At 36.0% G+C, this 14,271-nt stretch overlaps 1 protein-coding gene across 2 annotated transcripts; it reads left to right on the top strand.

The window, feature by feature from the left end:
- The first annotated feature begins 2,346 nt into the window (after positions 1-2,346).
- LOC100802266 (long chain acyl-CoA synthetase 8) lies at positions 2,347-12,769 on the top strand. 2 transcript variants are annotated; one of them, XR_005888073.1, is made up of 14 exons: positions 2,347-2,505; positions 2,595-2,751; positions 4,685-5,274; positions 5,379-5,459; positions 5,580-5,846; positions 6,724-6,855; positions 6,935-7,108; positions 8,542-8,771; positions 9,829-9,946; positions 10,223-10,354; positions 10,481-10,615; positions 10,724-10,930; positions 12,130-12,378; positions 12,470-12,621. XR_005888073.1 is itself a non-coding variant. In XM_003542140.5 (13 exons), exons 3-13 carry the CDS (start codon positions 4,738-4,740, stop codon positions 12,632-12,634), a joined length of 2,178 nt encoding a protein of 725 aa, XP_003542188.1. In that variant the 5' UTR covers positions 2,347-2,505; positions 2,595-2,751; positions 4,685-4,737; the 3' UTR covers positions 12,635-12,769. The 2 variants fall into 2 exon arrangements, 1 of the variants encoding a protein (XP_003542188.1); XM_003542140.5 differs by lacking the exon at positions 12,130-12,378 and having other exon boundaries at positions 12,470-12,769.
- The last annotated feature ends 1,502 nt before the right edge of the window (positions 12,770-14,271 follow it).

Genomic DNA, 14,271 nt, shown 5'->3' on the forward strand with positions numbered 1-14,271 from the left:
CAACTGGTGAAGGGAAAACTGCCAGGAAACCACATTACAAACGAAACCTCAAAGAGAGTTGGGCTTCGTCCTCAAAAGGAAACAACACCAGAAAATCTAGCCTTCCATGGATTCAAACAGAAAACGCAAATGAAACATGAAGCAGAAACGTAAATGAACAAGAACGTAAATGAACAGAAACGTAAATGAACAGAAACGTAAATGAAAGTAGATAACAAGCACCCTCCCTTGTTCTCTTTGAACAACCAAGTGGATGTACCCTCCACTTGAACTGATCCACAAGAGATGTACCCTCTCTTGTTCTCAGTTACAACAACCCAAGTAGATGTACTCTCTACTTGTACCACAAAGAATGTACCCTCTAATGTGTTAAGACAAAGTTCTCAGGTGGTTAGTCCTTTGAAACTTTGTGAAGGGGAAACAAAAGATATCTCAGGCGGTTAGTCCTTTGAAATCTTTTGTTTAAGGGAAATGAAGAATCAAAAGAATTCTCAGACTGTGTCGTTTTGAATTCTTTGAAAAGGGAGAAGGGAGACACAAAAGAATTCAGGCGGTTAGTCCTTCGTTCTTTTGGGAAAGGGAGAAGAGAGACACAAACAGAATTCAGGTGGTTAGTCCTTGGCGAATTCTTTTTGGCAAAGGGAGAAGAGAATAAAAAGATATAACACACTTTTGTTTTCTGTGAAAGAGCAAGGTTTGGAAACCAGAAAACTTAGAAAGCTTTTGGCAAAGGAAGAAGAAGAAGAAGTTCAAGAAGATGTTCAAAGAGATTTAAAGGTTGTAAAAGAATATATGAAAAAGTTGTGTAAAAAGTTGTTGAAATGCAAGTCAAGGTCTTGCTTTTATAGACTCTTCATGTCTGGTCAAGAAAAAGCATTGGAAGAGTTATGACCTTGAGAAAAACCTGAAAACCATTGGAAGAGTTACATCTCTTGATTTTTATTCAGAACTTGTCACTGGTAATCGATTACCAAATCCATGTAATCGATTACACAAAGCATTTTATGAAAAGATGTGACTCTTCACAATTGAATTTAAATTTCAACGTTCAGATACACTAGTAATCGATTTCCAATATATTGTAATCGATTACATCATTTAAAAAACAATTGGAACGTTGCAAATTCAGTTAAAAACTTTTGAAATCAAACTTTGTCACTGGTAATCGATTACAGGAAACTAGTAATCGATTATTCCTGTAATCGATTACCAGAGAGTAAAAACTCTAGTAACTTAGAAAATTTTGAGAAAAACTCTTTTGAAAAACAAAATTGTGCTATGTTTGTTTTTTTGAAAAATCTTTTCAATACTTCCCTTGTGAAGTCTTCTTGATTTCTTCTCTTGAATCTCGAATTCTTCTTCTCTTGAATCTTGAAATCAAACTTCTCTTGATTCTTGAATCTTCTTGATTTCTTCTCATGAAACTTGAAATTAAACTTGATCTTGAACTTGTTGACTGATATTGAAATCATTCTTTGGGCTTTTTGTCATCATCAAAACTACTTGAATCAACTTGATTCATCATTATGAAGCTTGCTTCTACAGAGGCATATATACGAAAAAGAATCCACACACACTTGCACAAATAAAAAGAATAAAAAATCCACAGCAACAACCTTATCTCTGTAGCCGTCAACACCAATGGGCGAGGTCTGTATAACCATTCTCTTTTCCTTTTCTTTTCTTCAATTACCATCAATGTATCATTCCGGGTTCTGATTTTTTTTTGTGTTATAAATAGGAAGAGAAAAAACTAGAGGAAAACAAAGTGGAAGAGAAAAAAGCACAGGAAGAAGAAAAGAAAGAAGAAGAGAAAAAACAGAGGAATCAAAAGATGGCAAGAAATCCAAGGAGGAATCTGCGCCACCAGAAATCGTGCAAGGCACAACCTTCACAATGCATGAACACTTTAAGCACGATTTCTGACATCTTTTTTAAGTTAAGGACTATTTTGCAACACTTATGCAAAAGATAAAGACTATTTTGAATTTTTCATTAAGTTAGAGATTAATATGCAACAGGGGTACAAAACTAGGGACTAAATTGTCTATTTACTCGTTTTGTTATCATCAAATGACGTGACATCTTTTAGGAGGCACGTCCACGTGTCATGCCACGTCATCCTTTAGTGTCACGTTGGATAGTCCACGTGGCACTAAAATTGATCTCACTAACAATGTTACTTTAAAATTTAACGGAAGAACTATTTTACAACACTTATGCAAAGATATAAACTATTTCAAATTTAACATTAAATTAGAAACTAATATGTAAAATAAGTATAATTTCAAGGACTAAATTGTTTTTTCACTAAAAAAAGAAAAAACACAACCAGTCCAAGCACCACCTAATATTTTAACTCTTTTACTCTCGGGTTTGTCTCTTTCCTCTCTCTCGTAGACGTTTATGATCACGCTTTCTTCATTCTCGAACACTCTTCTTAAGCTAATCCAGTATACGAAGCCACCTTATCTCGAGGGATAAAATAAAATAAATTGATAAATGGTAAGAAGCGTACACTTGTACTTGTTCTGTTTTTTACGAAACTAAAATTATTAGTTTTATACTTTTATCGTAACTTGGTCACGCTACAGGTGTCGTGCGGCTTCTTACAGCGTATATTTTGATGCGAACAATGTATGCTATACTCATCGGTGCTGTCTGTGTTGTGTTTTGCACTGCTTACACTTAAATAAATGACTTCACTAAAATAGAGAGAGGCACACACGGCATTTCATCGTACCCACAAAGGTATTTTTTCTTTTCTTTTTTCAATTTTTGAATTCTGGTTTGTGGTGTAATTATTTTTACTTATGAAATTGATTTGTTGGGAAGGTGGTGATACTTTCTTTGCCTTGAATTTCTGGTGGGGTTGATGCTACTCGTTGTTCTATGTATGCTGGTATAATCGTTGATTTTCTGGGCTTCTTCTGGGTCTTGATTATTTTTTCAATGATAAAGCCCCTTAGCCTATATATATATATATATATATATATATATATATATATATATATATATAATTCATATCATCATGGAGGCTTTAAACAATGTTGTTTTACTCAGTTATTGAATAAGAAATTTGTGCTATTCGTTATTTTTCTCCTCTTCTACTAATTGGGATGAAAAGAATTTGTTCCTTTTCTTTTTTTTTTCTTTTTATTATCACACCTCGAGCAACCAAATATGTGTACCAAATATGTAATTTTAAATTTATTTAATCATCTTTTTTATCTATTCTTTCTATTATCTTTAACCAATTTAATATAATATACTAACATCTTTTTAAAATAAAAATAACAATCTAATATATTAAAACATTAATCTATTTTTTTTACTGAAAGATATATTTAGATATGTTTATTTAAATACCTATTGAATATTTTTTTTGGATGTTACATGGAGACTGCTTAGGTATCACCAATATACCTCTAAAGTATTAATGATTGCCTTGTAGCTGGTACCTGTCACGATAGTTTGGATTTAGGACCAAATCCTTTATGATTTTCTGTAAATTAGCATCTGAATGAACTTCCTTTCTCCAATACACCAACCCCTTGACATTCACAGTGGTGATAGCTGAAAAGTTCATTTTCCTTGAGAGTGCATCTGCTGCTCTGTTTTCAGTCTTAGTTTATATTGAATCTCAAAATGATATCCAATTAACTTTGAGGCCCATTTAAATTGTAGTTCAATCACCAGTTTCTGTTCTGTCAAGAACTTCAAACTTATCTGGTCTGTTATAGAATCACAAAATGCCTTCCTACCCAGTAATGCCTCCATTCTGCATGGCATAAACCAAAGCCATAAACTCCATTTCATAAACTGAATTATTTTGCACCCTTTCTGAAAGTCCTTGAGCAAGACTGAAAAAGGCTATAGTCATCCCTTCTTGTGATAAAACCACCTCTATTCCATTGTTGGATGCATCAGTCTCTACCACGAATGACTTGGAGAAGATTGGGACTTCCTGATTGGGTAAAATTTCATTGCAGCTTTTAATTGGACAAATGCAGCTTGTGCCACTTCTCTGCATTGAAAACTGTCCTTTTTGAGAAGCTGATGTAAGGGTTTTGCAATCTTTCCATAATCTTTTATGAGCCTTCTATAGTACCTTCTTGGCCCTAAGAATCCCCACAGGCTGTTAATATCTTTAGGTACTTTTTAGGTACCAGTGAGGACCACAGTGCATCTACTTTCTTGGGTCTGCTGACACCCCTAAAGCTGAGATAACATGTCCCAAATATTCCGGATTTGGTTGACCAAAACTGTGTTTCCTTTTATTCATCACTAGCTTATGCTTGCAACACCTCCCTCAAATGATGTCCATGATCTTTACTATTCGAATGTCTGGACAGTTCTAGGATTTTGAATAAGCTTAATTGACAGGCTGACAGTAATAATGTGTTACAGATTTTTCAGTGATTCAAGCCAAAGAAGTGCCTTACACATCCATCATTGTTTTCCTATATCCACTCACAAACGTCATAATCACACTTTTTTTTTGTTCAGTTTGTGCTTATTTATACATTCATTTGTGTTTTTCTTTTTGTTTTTGAGCTGAGGAGGGGGGTTCCTTATCCCCCTCCCCCCCTGTTCTTTATAAAATGTTTTTCTCTTGTCTTGAATTTCTTCATTTATGAAAAAATAAAGAAATTGCATCCATCATTTCTTTCACCTTTATCAGGTAATCAAGGTTGTGTTTTGCTTAAGAAGGACCTCTATATCGAAACATAAAAGATGGATGATCCAAAGGGTAGTTCCTCGTGGTTAAAAAGTCTAAATATAAGTGACATATTTGGCTGGAAAGGTCATGGAGAATATGGAGCTCTGGCAGCTATAGTCATAAGCATTCTTGTTCCTGTCTTGTTTTCAGCTTTGTTCTTTGGAAAGAAAAAAGGAAAAATAAGAGGTGTGCCGGTAGAAGTTGGTGGTGAGGAATGCTTTGCAGTACGTAATGCTAGAAAAACTGAGTTGGTTGAGGTTCCTTGGAAAGGAGCCCCAACCATGGCTCATCTATTTGAGCAATCCTGTAATAAATATACCCGCAATCAATTTCTTGGAACTAGAAAAATAATACAAAAGGAGTTTGTTACATCTAGTGATGGCAGGAAGTTTGAGAAACTTCATTTAGGAGACTACGAATGGGAAACCTATGGAGAGGTATTTGCTCGTGTGTCCAATTTTGCATCTGGTCTTCTTAAATTGGGCCATAATGGAGATAGCCGTGTTGCCATTTTCTCTGATACCAGGGCTGAGTGGCTCATTGCCCTTCAGGTAAATTTGCTTTATTTGCATTATATCTCCAAGTCATTCCATTACCTTTTGGCTTAACTGTTCTGTATTCACAAATTTTGATGAAATTTTTTGCTAAACTTCAGGGTTGCTTCAGGCAGAATGTAACAGTTGTTACTATTTATGCTTCTCTAGGTGAGGATGCCCTGATCCACTCACTAAATGAGGTAGGAAATTATTATCTCTTGCATAATTTTAGAGAATAGATGAAAATAGTTAATAGTTAATGATTGCAATAACTAAAAGTGATGGCCATGTTCTCACTTGAAGCTTTGGAATATGAACAGACTGAAGTATCTACTCTGATCTGTGACTCCAAGCAGTCAAAGAAGTTGGATGCAATAAGATCAAGACTAACATCTTTACAAAATGTTATTTACTTTGAAGATGATAACGAAGAAGATGCTTTCTCTGGAAGTTCAAGCGGCTGGACAATTGCATCTTTTAGTGAAGTTGAGAAACTTGGGAAAGAAAGTCCTGTTGAGCCAAGCCTGCCTTCCAAGAATGCTATTGCAGTTATCATGTACACAAGTGGCAGTACAGGTCTTCCAAAGGTTTGTTTCTTGTTCAAGTTGTGGAGAAATCTAAAAATATCCTAAACTTTCTCCTCATTAATATCCCTCAATTTTCTCCTAATTACATTTAATACATAATATTTACAGTTCAACACAAGTTTTGTTGCAGGTTGTTAGGAATCCTTTTTAGCTAGAGAGTTAAAGAGCTAGAATATCTAAGCTAACAGAAGAGAAATTGATAGATTGAATCAGAAAGAAAATGTATTCTGTATTACTGTCAGAGAAATACAACAACACCTTACAAAGGAGACCTCTCCTCCTCTCACACAGGGAATTTCCCTGTCAAACTCAAATGATAATTCTGCCTACCTCGTCTTCCCTCGAGAGGGTCTATTTATCTTCCTTCCTGCTACTATCCTAACTGTCTTAACTACCTTAACAACCCTATTATTGGGCCTTTTGGGCTTTCTTCCTCCTATGGTATACTGATAAGGTTTTTGGTTCAATCTGTGGCTAACTTTGATCCTCTTTCCTAACACAGGTGTTGTCCCTTTCAGTATCTGTGTATCTATAATCTCTTATTCATACTTGTTATTTGCTGCATTCTTGCAATATGTTTTGCCCAGACTGCAGAACCCTTCTTATTGAATGTCTCAACAACCTGATCCCTATTAAATAATGTAGTTCATAAATATGAGTAGTTGAGTACTGACTTGGGTCTTGGTATGACTTTATTGTCAACATGTTATTAGGTGGTAAATTATAACCAATAACCATATTGACTATTAAGTCATTCTGTAAATATGACGAAAATTTTCTAGCCTATAAACATTGAGAACTCTGAGGATCCCCAACAGTTCAGTTATGTGTTTACCTTTGATTTGATGGAGTGTTAAACTTTTTTGTAATCATTCAGGGTGTCATGATTACTCACGGGAACATTGTAGCGACTACAGCAGCTGTTATGACAGTGATTCCAAATCTGGGTAGCAAGGATGTGTACCTGGCATACTTGCCCCTTGCTCATGTTTTTGAAATGGCAGCAGAGGTAATTTATCCTTAACCTTCTAATTGTCAAAAATAGTTGATGCTGATAATATTATCTCTAAATTACTGTGGTTGTCCAGTCTGTTATGCTGGCTGCAGGTTGTGCAATTGGTTACGGCTCTCCTCTGACTTTGACTGACACGTCTAATAAAGTCAAGAAAGGAACCAAGGGAGATGCTACTGTGTTAAAGCCCACACTTTTGACAGCAGTACCAGCTATTCTTGATCGGATTCGAGATGGAGTTGTAAAAAAGGTGTGAATCAAACCAATTCTCCTCACGGGCACTCTCTCTCACATACACATGTTACTTAATCTCCATCCTTTCTATTTTGTGTCAGCTGCACTGATGTCTCCTTTGTGATGAAAATCTACACAAAATTCCCTTACATTTAAAAAATTAAATAAGTTGAAAAAAAAAAGAAAAAAATTGACAATTAACTTGAGAATGCCATTGGGCTTCACTGTTTATTACCTCAACCTTAGCTCGTGGCTGTTTTGTGGTTAAATGCCATTGCTGTTCTTGTTTAGCCTTATATATTAAGCAAAGAGGAAGAACTCATTCATTTGGTGCAGCTGGGTTGAATATTAATTTTGGGGTCCAACCATTTGAATTGATGCTTTAGCTACACCAAATGAGTGTGCTCTTCCTTTTTTCTCAACTTAAAAGGCTAAAAAATGATAGAAATGGAATTTGACCTCAGAAAGCCCATGAGCTAGTGGCTAACCTCATGAATCTGTTAGGCTTGTACCTGGAATTTTTTTTTTTTTTAATATAAATATAAGAGAGTTCTGTTTTTGTTTTCATAATAGAGGTCTGTGTGGGCAGAGAAGGGAGTAACAACAACATAGTCGTTTTCCATTAAATGTGGCCTGCTACATGGATTAAATAAGGCTATTGGCTCTGTTAAAACTAAGTTTTCAATAAATCCATTTAGCGCAAACTCTTTCCAAATGGTTTTTCTTTAAAGTTTTCTTTGATCTTCCTCTGGCCTTCTGATTCATCGGTCTTAGGACATGAAGAGTAGTTGCTTGGAAGAATAAAAGGAAGACATAGTAGTTAATTTAAACAACTAGAACAGCTACTTAGTTAGTTAGGCTGTTATAGGGTATTAGTCAGATAAATAAATAGGTGGAATAAAGGGTAGGGGTATCATTCATGGACTTGCTTTTGTAAGGGGAACTTTGAAGGAGAGGTCTGTCTCTTTATTCTGTTCATTTTCAGTTAAGCAATTAAATCATTCCCTTCTCTTTCCTATTTCCATCATGGGTGCCTAACAGATGACTTTTGATTTGATCCAATTTTTTGTATTGTGGCTGCTGTTTGTCTTGACCTCACATGAACAAACTACCTTAAACTAGTTTTTGTTATCTTTTCCTCAATGGTGATTGTACTACTCCCATTCTTCCTATATACATTCATTGATAATCTTTTCTTGTAGTATCTACTGATTCACGTCAACATTTTCATCTCTGCTACATTTAGTTTTTATTTTTATTGAAACATTGCTGTTCAGCTTTATAGAGATATCTGGTAGAATTTTCCATTTTGATGGCTGCTTTCCAATCCCAAATTGCAGACACTTTAATTTTTTTCTTTTGTACTTTCCCCTGGTATTCAATGCTTTGAATTAAACTATTTGTTCAATGGTTTTTTCTCTTCCTTACCATTTTCTATACTCTATGTAGGTTGAGCAAAAAGGGGGCCTTGTGAAGAATCTTTTCCATTTTGCATACAAGCGCCGACTGGGTGCTGTAAAAGGAAGCTGGCTAGGAGCTTGGGGATTGGAAAAGTTGATGTGGGATACCATTGTCTTTAAACAAATTCGTACTGCACTTGGAGGCCAGCTCCGGTTTATGCTTTGTGGGGGAGCTCCTTTATCTGGAGATTCACAACACTTCATCAATATCTGCATGGGGTAATGATTCCCATCTTTGTACTACATAATACTTGGTTGGAACTAACTGTATTTGAATATATGTATGTGTGTGTGTGTGTGTTCACACGTCTCTATTTTGTGTTGTGATTGTATATCTAGGGGGATAAAGCGATGTATAGTTGGCATATTAGGTTCATTTCAATGTGAATTTGTATCTAATAGCAAATGTAAGATAGTATATGTCTATTTGTTGTGTCTACTTGCATGATGTTATAGAATGAACATCATCATGGTGAAAAGTTATTTGTTGTGTCTACTTGCATGATGTTATAGAATGAACATCATCATGGTGAAGAGTTATTTGTTGTGTCTACTTGCATAATGTTATAGAATGAACATCATCACGGTGAAAAGTTATTAAGCACTAAAGAGGGAAAAAAAGAAATACAGTCAAGTATTCAGTTCTATACACTTTGATGATAGAAAATAAATTCTCCGATACCATGTGATGAGTTAACTATCCCAATAGCTTAAGCTTTTGAGTAAAAAAATATGAGTTTGGTTCACCAAAGTTACATGTGTCACTGCATCATCCCTTCAAAAAGTTTAGTTACCAGATTAGTTCCTCAGATTCTTTTGTCACTACCTTCATCCTCCTAAGATTTTTTCACCAAATTCCTCGAAGATTTAATTTGTCACCAAACTAATCTTCAAAGCTTCTTTTTGTCACCAATTTAATCCTCCATAAAAATCTATATGGTGATATTTTAAATCTGAGGAACCAATTTGCTGATAGATTTGAGCAACTAATTTGAGGTGGAGTGTAACAGTGTTATCTATAAATTCCTCATAATATCATTATTGTATCTTATAATACTTTAGAGTATCTTAGATGATTTTTAATAGGGCTTTCCATATTTCATTATATTTTCTGATTTTTTTCTTATTTAATTATGACTATGATAGATAACCGATGATAATTTGATATGGATTTTATTGATTCACACAAAATTCAGGAAGAGTTTCACTGTCCCGGATTTGATAAATTTGATTTACACCTTGTATTATCTTATTCTCTATATTTACTTGTTGATAGGGCTCCTATTGGGCAAGGATATGGCTTGACTGAAACATTTGCTGGGGCTGCCTTCTCGGAGTGGGATGACTACAGTGTGGGACGTGTTGGTCCACCTCTTCCTTGTTGCCACATTAAGGTATGCCATATATCCCATCAACCAAAACAACAGTGAAGTGAACTTCCAACCACTACTTATTCATAGATATTGCTTTGAATTATGGTAATGGCCATTAATTATTATAGTTTCATGCTTGTGTGTAATAAAACTTATTAGACATCAGATAGTAAGATGTTAGCAACATCTGAAAAATAACAAATTCATATCTCTTAATCTGTATAGAACTTGCAATTGATGCTACTTAGAAGGCCTATATGGTGGGAACCTGATTTCTTTACTAATGTGCTTGTATAGCTTGTTTCTTGGGAAGAAGGAGGGTATCTGACATCAGATAAACCAATGCCAAGGGGAGAGATTGTAGTTGGAGGATTTAGTGTGACAGCTGGTTACTTTAAGAATCAAGAAAAAACTAAAGAAGTGTTCAAGGTAATTTCCAAACTTATAGTTGTATGCATGCCATTTTTCCTTTATAATTTCCTTTAATTTCTCTTTAATTTGCTTTTGCATATTACTAAGACACTTGTTACATTTTTGTTTTTTAACTTAGTACAGGTTGATGAGAAGGGAATGCGCTGGTTTTATACTGGCGATATTGGGCAATTCCATCCTGATGGATGTCTTGAAATCATAGATAGGAAGAAAGATATTGTCAAACTTCAACATGGAGAATATATATCTCTTGGAAAGGTAAAGCAATACCTTGTTCATTCTGGAATCTGGATGAAGTGCTGACACAAGATCTGCAGTAACATTTTCTAGGGCTTACATCATGTTTTCATTATGACTTGCTTGCAGATTGAGGCAGCACTATCATCGTGTGATCATGTGGATAATATAATGGTTTATGCAGACCCCTTTCACAATTACTGTGTGGCTCTAGTTGTTGCTTCGCATCAGTCCCTGGAGAAGTGGGCCCAACAAGCTGGTATAGATTACCAAGATTTTCCTGATCTGTGTAACAAACCTGAAACTGTCACTGAGGTTCTTCAGTCTATTTCCAAGGTTAGTGTTAGGTGTCTAAATATTTGTTTGTTAATATCTGTTAGTGAGAGTGGTAGTTATTTGTTAATATCTTGTAGTTTGTTGGTCTGCAATAGGGAATAATTAAGGCATGCTACCTATAAATAAGAGGAGAGGTTGAGTGGGAGAGCTATCCCGTCATTCTCATTTGAGAGAGGATTAGGACCCCTGGGCAGGGGAGGTGCAGATTCTTGAAGTTCTGAAAACTTTGTAGCTTTGTTCAAGGGAGATTTCCCTATTCTTTCTAATAAAAATACCAGATTCCTAACAATTAGCTAATATGTGGATGGTTTTGGGTTACTTGTTTGCTGGCACATATCCAGAATATAATCTATAGATTGCCCCCTTATGCTTTATCAATTATCAGAATATGCATAAAACAATTGTGATCTGGTAATACTTGTTGCGATGGTACTCTTATTACACATAAGAGTATAAATTTCCTCTCCTGATAGGGATTTGGGTATTACAGGGTGCCTAAGTTCCACATCAGGTAGTATGGTATGTTCAGTGGAGTACTTAAGCGGCTTGCTTCTCCCTCCTTGACAGCGAGCTTTTAAGGGAGGGTTCCCCAAGTGTTTGGGTGCTTATTAATTGATATCAGAGTTGGTTGTCGTTTCAGAAAGGGTTACCTAAAGAGGGGCTAACCAGAAAGACTGAGTAAAGTGTTGCTGAGTGTCAGCTGCGGAGACATCACCTATGATAGGGACTTTGGTATTATGGGATGCTCAAGTCCCACATTGAGTAGTATGTGATGCTCAGTGGTCTACTTTAGTGGCTTGGTTCTCATCCCTTGCAAGTGCTTGGGTGCTTATCATCTTCCTTCATCTATTAGGCTGTTTGAACATTTAAGGAAAAAATGAATCCTCTTACTAACCTGAGTATAACTTGTTTAAAACAATGTCCGCTGCTATGTGTTTTCTGGCACATATCCAGGATATAATCTATAGATTGTCCATTTTTGCTTTACCAATTATCAGAATATACATAAAACAATTGTGATCTGGTAACACTTGTTGTGAACTATGGTACTCTTAATGGAATACAAATAGGAGTATAAATTTCCTCTTCTAATAGGGATTTGGGTATTATAGGGTGGCGCCTAAGTGCCATATCAAGTAGTATGGGATGCTCAGTGGGTGCTTATTAATTGATATCAGAGCTGGTTGTCATTGTTTTAGAAAGGGTTACTTATGGAGGGGCTTACCAGAAAGGCTAAGTGAAGCATTGTAGAGTGTCAACTGCGGCGATGTCACCTATCAGGCTATCAAGGGTGGTGCTATAGTAGGGACTTGGATATCATCAAGTGCTTAAGTCCCACATCGACTAGTATGTGAAGGAGGTATCCCAGCTGTGACAAGGCATCCATTTTGCTTGAAGGATAATAAAATTCATTTTGAAGTGAAGTTTTAGATCCACCAAGCTGTTTAGTGAGTTCTGGTTGTGTCGTAGTTATAAGGTGATAACCATTGTGCGTGCTGCATGGTTAATGGCTCATTTCCTTTATTTGATTCATTTCAGGTTGCAAAATCTGCAAAGCTGGAGAAAACTGAAATCCCTGCAAAGATTAAGTTGCTGCCGGATCCATGGACTCCTGAATCTGGATTGGTCACTGCAGCTCTCAAGATAAAGAGAGAGCAGCTGAAAGCCAAATTCAAAGATGAGCTTCAGAAGTTGTATGCATGAAATGAAGTTTCTAACCTCTTCAATTTATGGTTGGTGTATGTTCAATGTATGTAATATGTAACAGGTCTCTTTTTTATACAATAATATTATTGAACATGTAACTAATCTGACATAATAAAATCATACTCCAAATAATACTTGGCTGTCAACATGAAATTCTTGCCAGTGAAGCCAACCAAGCGGCTAGCAATAGATATAGTTGATTTATGAGCAGTAATTTTTCTTGAAAAAAAATACTTATATACATTATGCTTTTAGTGTTTGTATGTTTACAAGATTTAGCCTTTGACTTTTGTTTATAGCTAGGATATGCATGTGACACAAATTAAACTAAGTATGTTTTTTTATGGCTAAATTCTAATACTAATGAAAGAATACTCCTACCACTTAGGTGTGCTATATTTAACTATGCAACATCGCAACTAGATAGCCGTGTAATATTTTGGATAATTTAATTGATCATTACTAATCTATTTAGTAAAATTGTTAATACTTTCACTTGGTAAGTGTACTTACCAAAATTTGGAGTTGACCGACATCAAGGTGGACATGACCAAAGTGGGTTCTATGATCTCACACGTCGGACCGAGAGTACCCTTTGTTAGGAGGACAAGAGGGGGAGACTTGTAAAACAAAAGACTCTGATGCTCAAGTAAATACATGAGTTAAGTGAGAATGATGAGATAAAATCTGATACTTATAGAGTGAAGTGAGAGTTATATGTCGTTGTTTGTAGGAACTGTTATGGTAGTGTAACAATCGTTGCAGATAATTGCTAGCTTATAGATAATAGTTAATAGATAATTGTGACTTATAGATAATGTGTATCGTATAGATAATTTGGTACTTCCCACTTGAAAAGAAAGTTACAGCATTATCATTAATATTTGAATAATGAAGTGTTTAGAGATAACCTGTCAGTTTGAAAGTTCGACTACTAAGGGCAAGAAGTCCGTACTCTTGTGTCAGGGCTGATATAGAGGGCTGACGTGTGTATTGAAGTGTCACGTAGCTTGTCACGTGTATTTTGTGGACCCTGGACAGAACATAAGCCCCTTAAGCTCTAAACCAGCTTGCGGGTGAATGAGATTGTTCGATGTTGAGGGTAGTAGCCTTGACAAGTGGGAGGGTCGCGAGTTCATTGAGCCCCAACCATGGACAAGTGTTGTCTGATGTCGAGAGTAGTAACCTCGACAAATGTGAGAGTTACAGGTCTGTCAAGCTTGTCAAGCCCTCTAGCCTGGACAAGTGTTGTTCGGGTTGGTTCTGTCAAGTTGTCCAAGGTGGAGGTGGACATGTTTTTTGTATTGCACCAAAGTTAGACGTGTTAGGTGAGGGGAGTCCCTATTTTTGAAAACTCTGCCCTTTTCTGATCGTTGGAGAATGCATTGAAGGCAGGTGTTTCATTTTTTCTTTTGCTGCAAGCGAGTGCAGTGGGCGTGTGTTACTCTTGCATAGTGTCACTCGAGGAGTGAGCACGTACTGGAGATGCGGTACAGGATGAGTGGAGTTGCATCGTGGTGCAAAATTTTAGGGCATCATTTCAGCTCCTGCTAGTTACCGAAGACTAGCACCTTCACTTAAAATAGAGTGTATGTTTGGTTTTGGATCACCGTCACTTTTGAATTTTTTCTTCC

The sequence above is a fragment of the Glycine max genome, chromosome 13 (assembly GCF_000004515.6).
Source record: "Glycine max cultivar Williams 82 chromosome 13, Glycine_max_v4.0, whole genome shotgun sequence".
In the NCBI taxonomy this organism is placed as follows: Eukaryota; Viridiplantae; Streptophyta; class Magnoliopsida; order Fabales; family Fabaceae; genus Glycine; species Glycine max.

What these genes read in the sequence shown, in the direction of transcription:
- LOC100802266 (XM_003542140.5), top strand. Translation starts at nt 4,738, where the DNA reads ATGGATGATCCAAAGGGTAGTTCCTCGTGGTTAAAAAGTCTAAATATA. An exon ending in TTTTTGAAATGGCAGCAGAG is followed by an intron (nt 6,856 to 6,934) that starts GTAATTTATCCT and finishes GTGGTTGTCCAG; the next exon opens with TCTGTTATGCTGGCTGCAGG. An exon ending in AAACTAAAGAAGTGTTCAAG is followed by an intron (nt 10,355 to 10,480) that starts GTAATTTCCAAA and finishes AACTTAGTACAG; the next exon opens with GTTGATGAGAAGGGAATGCG.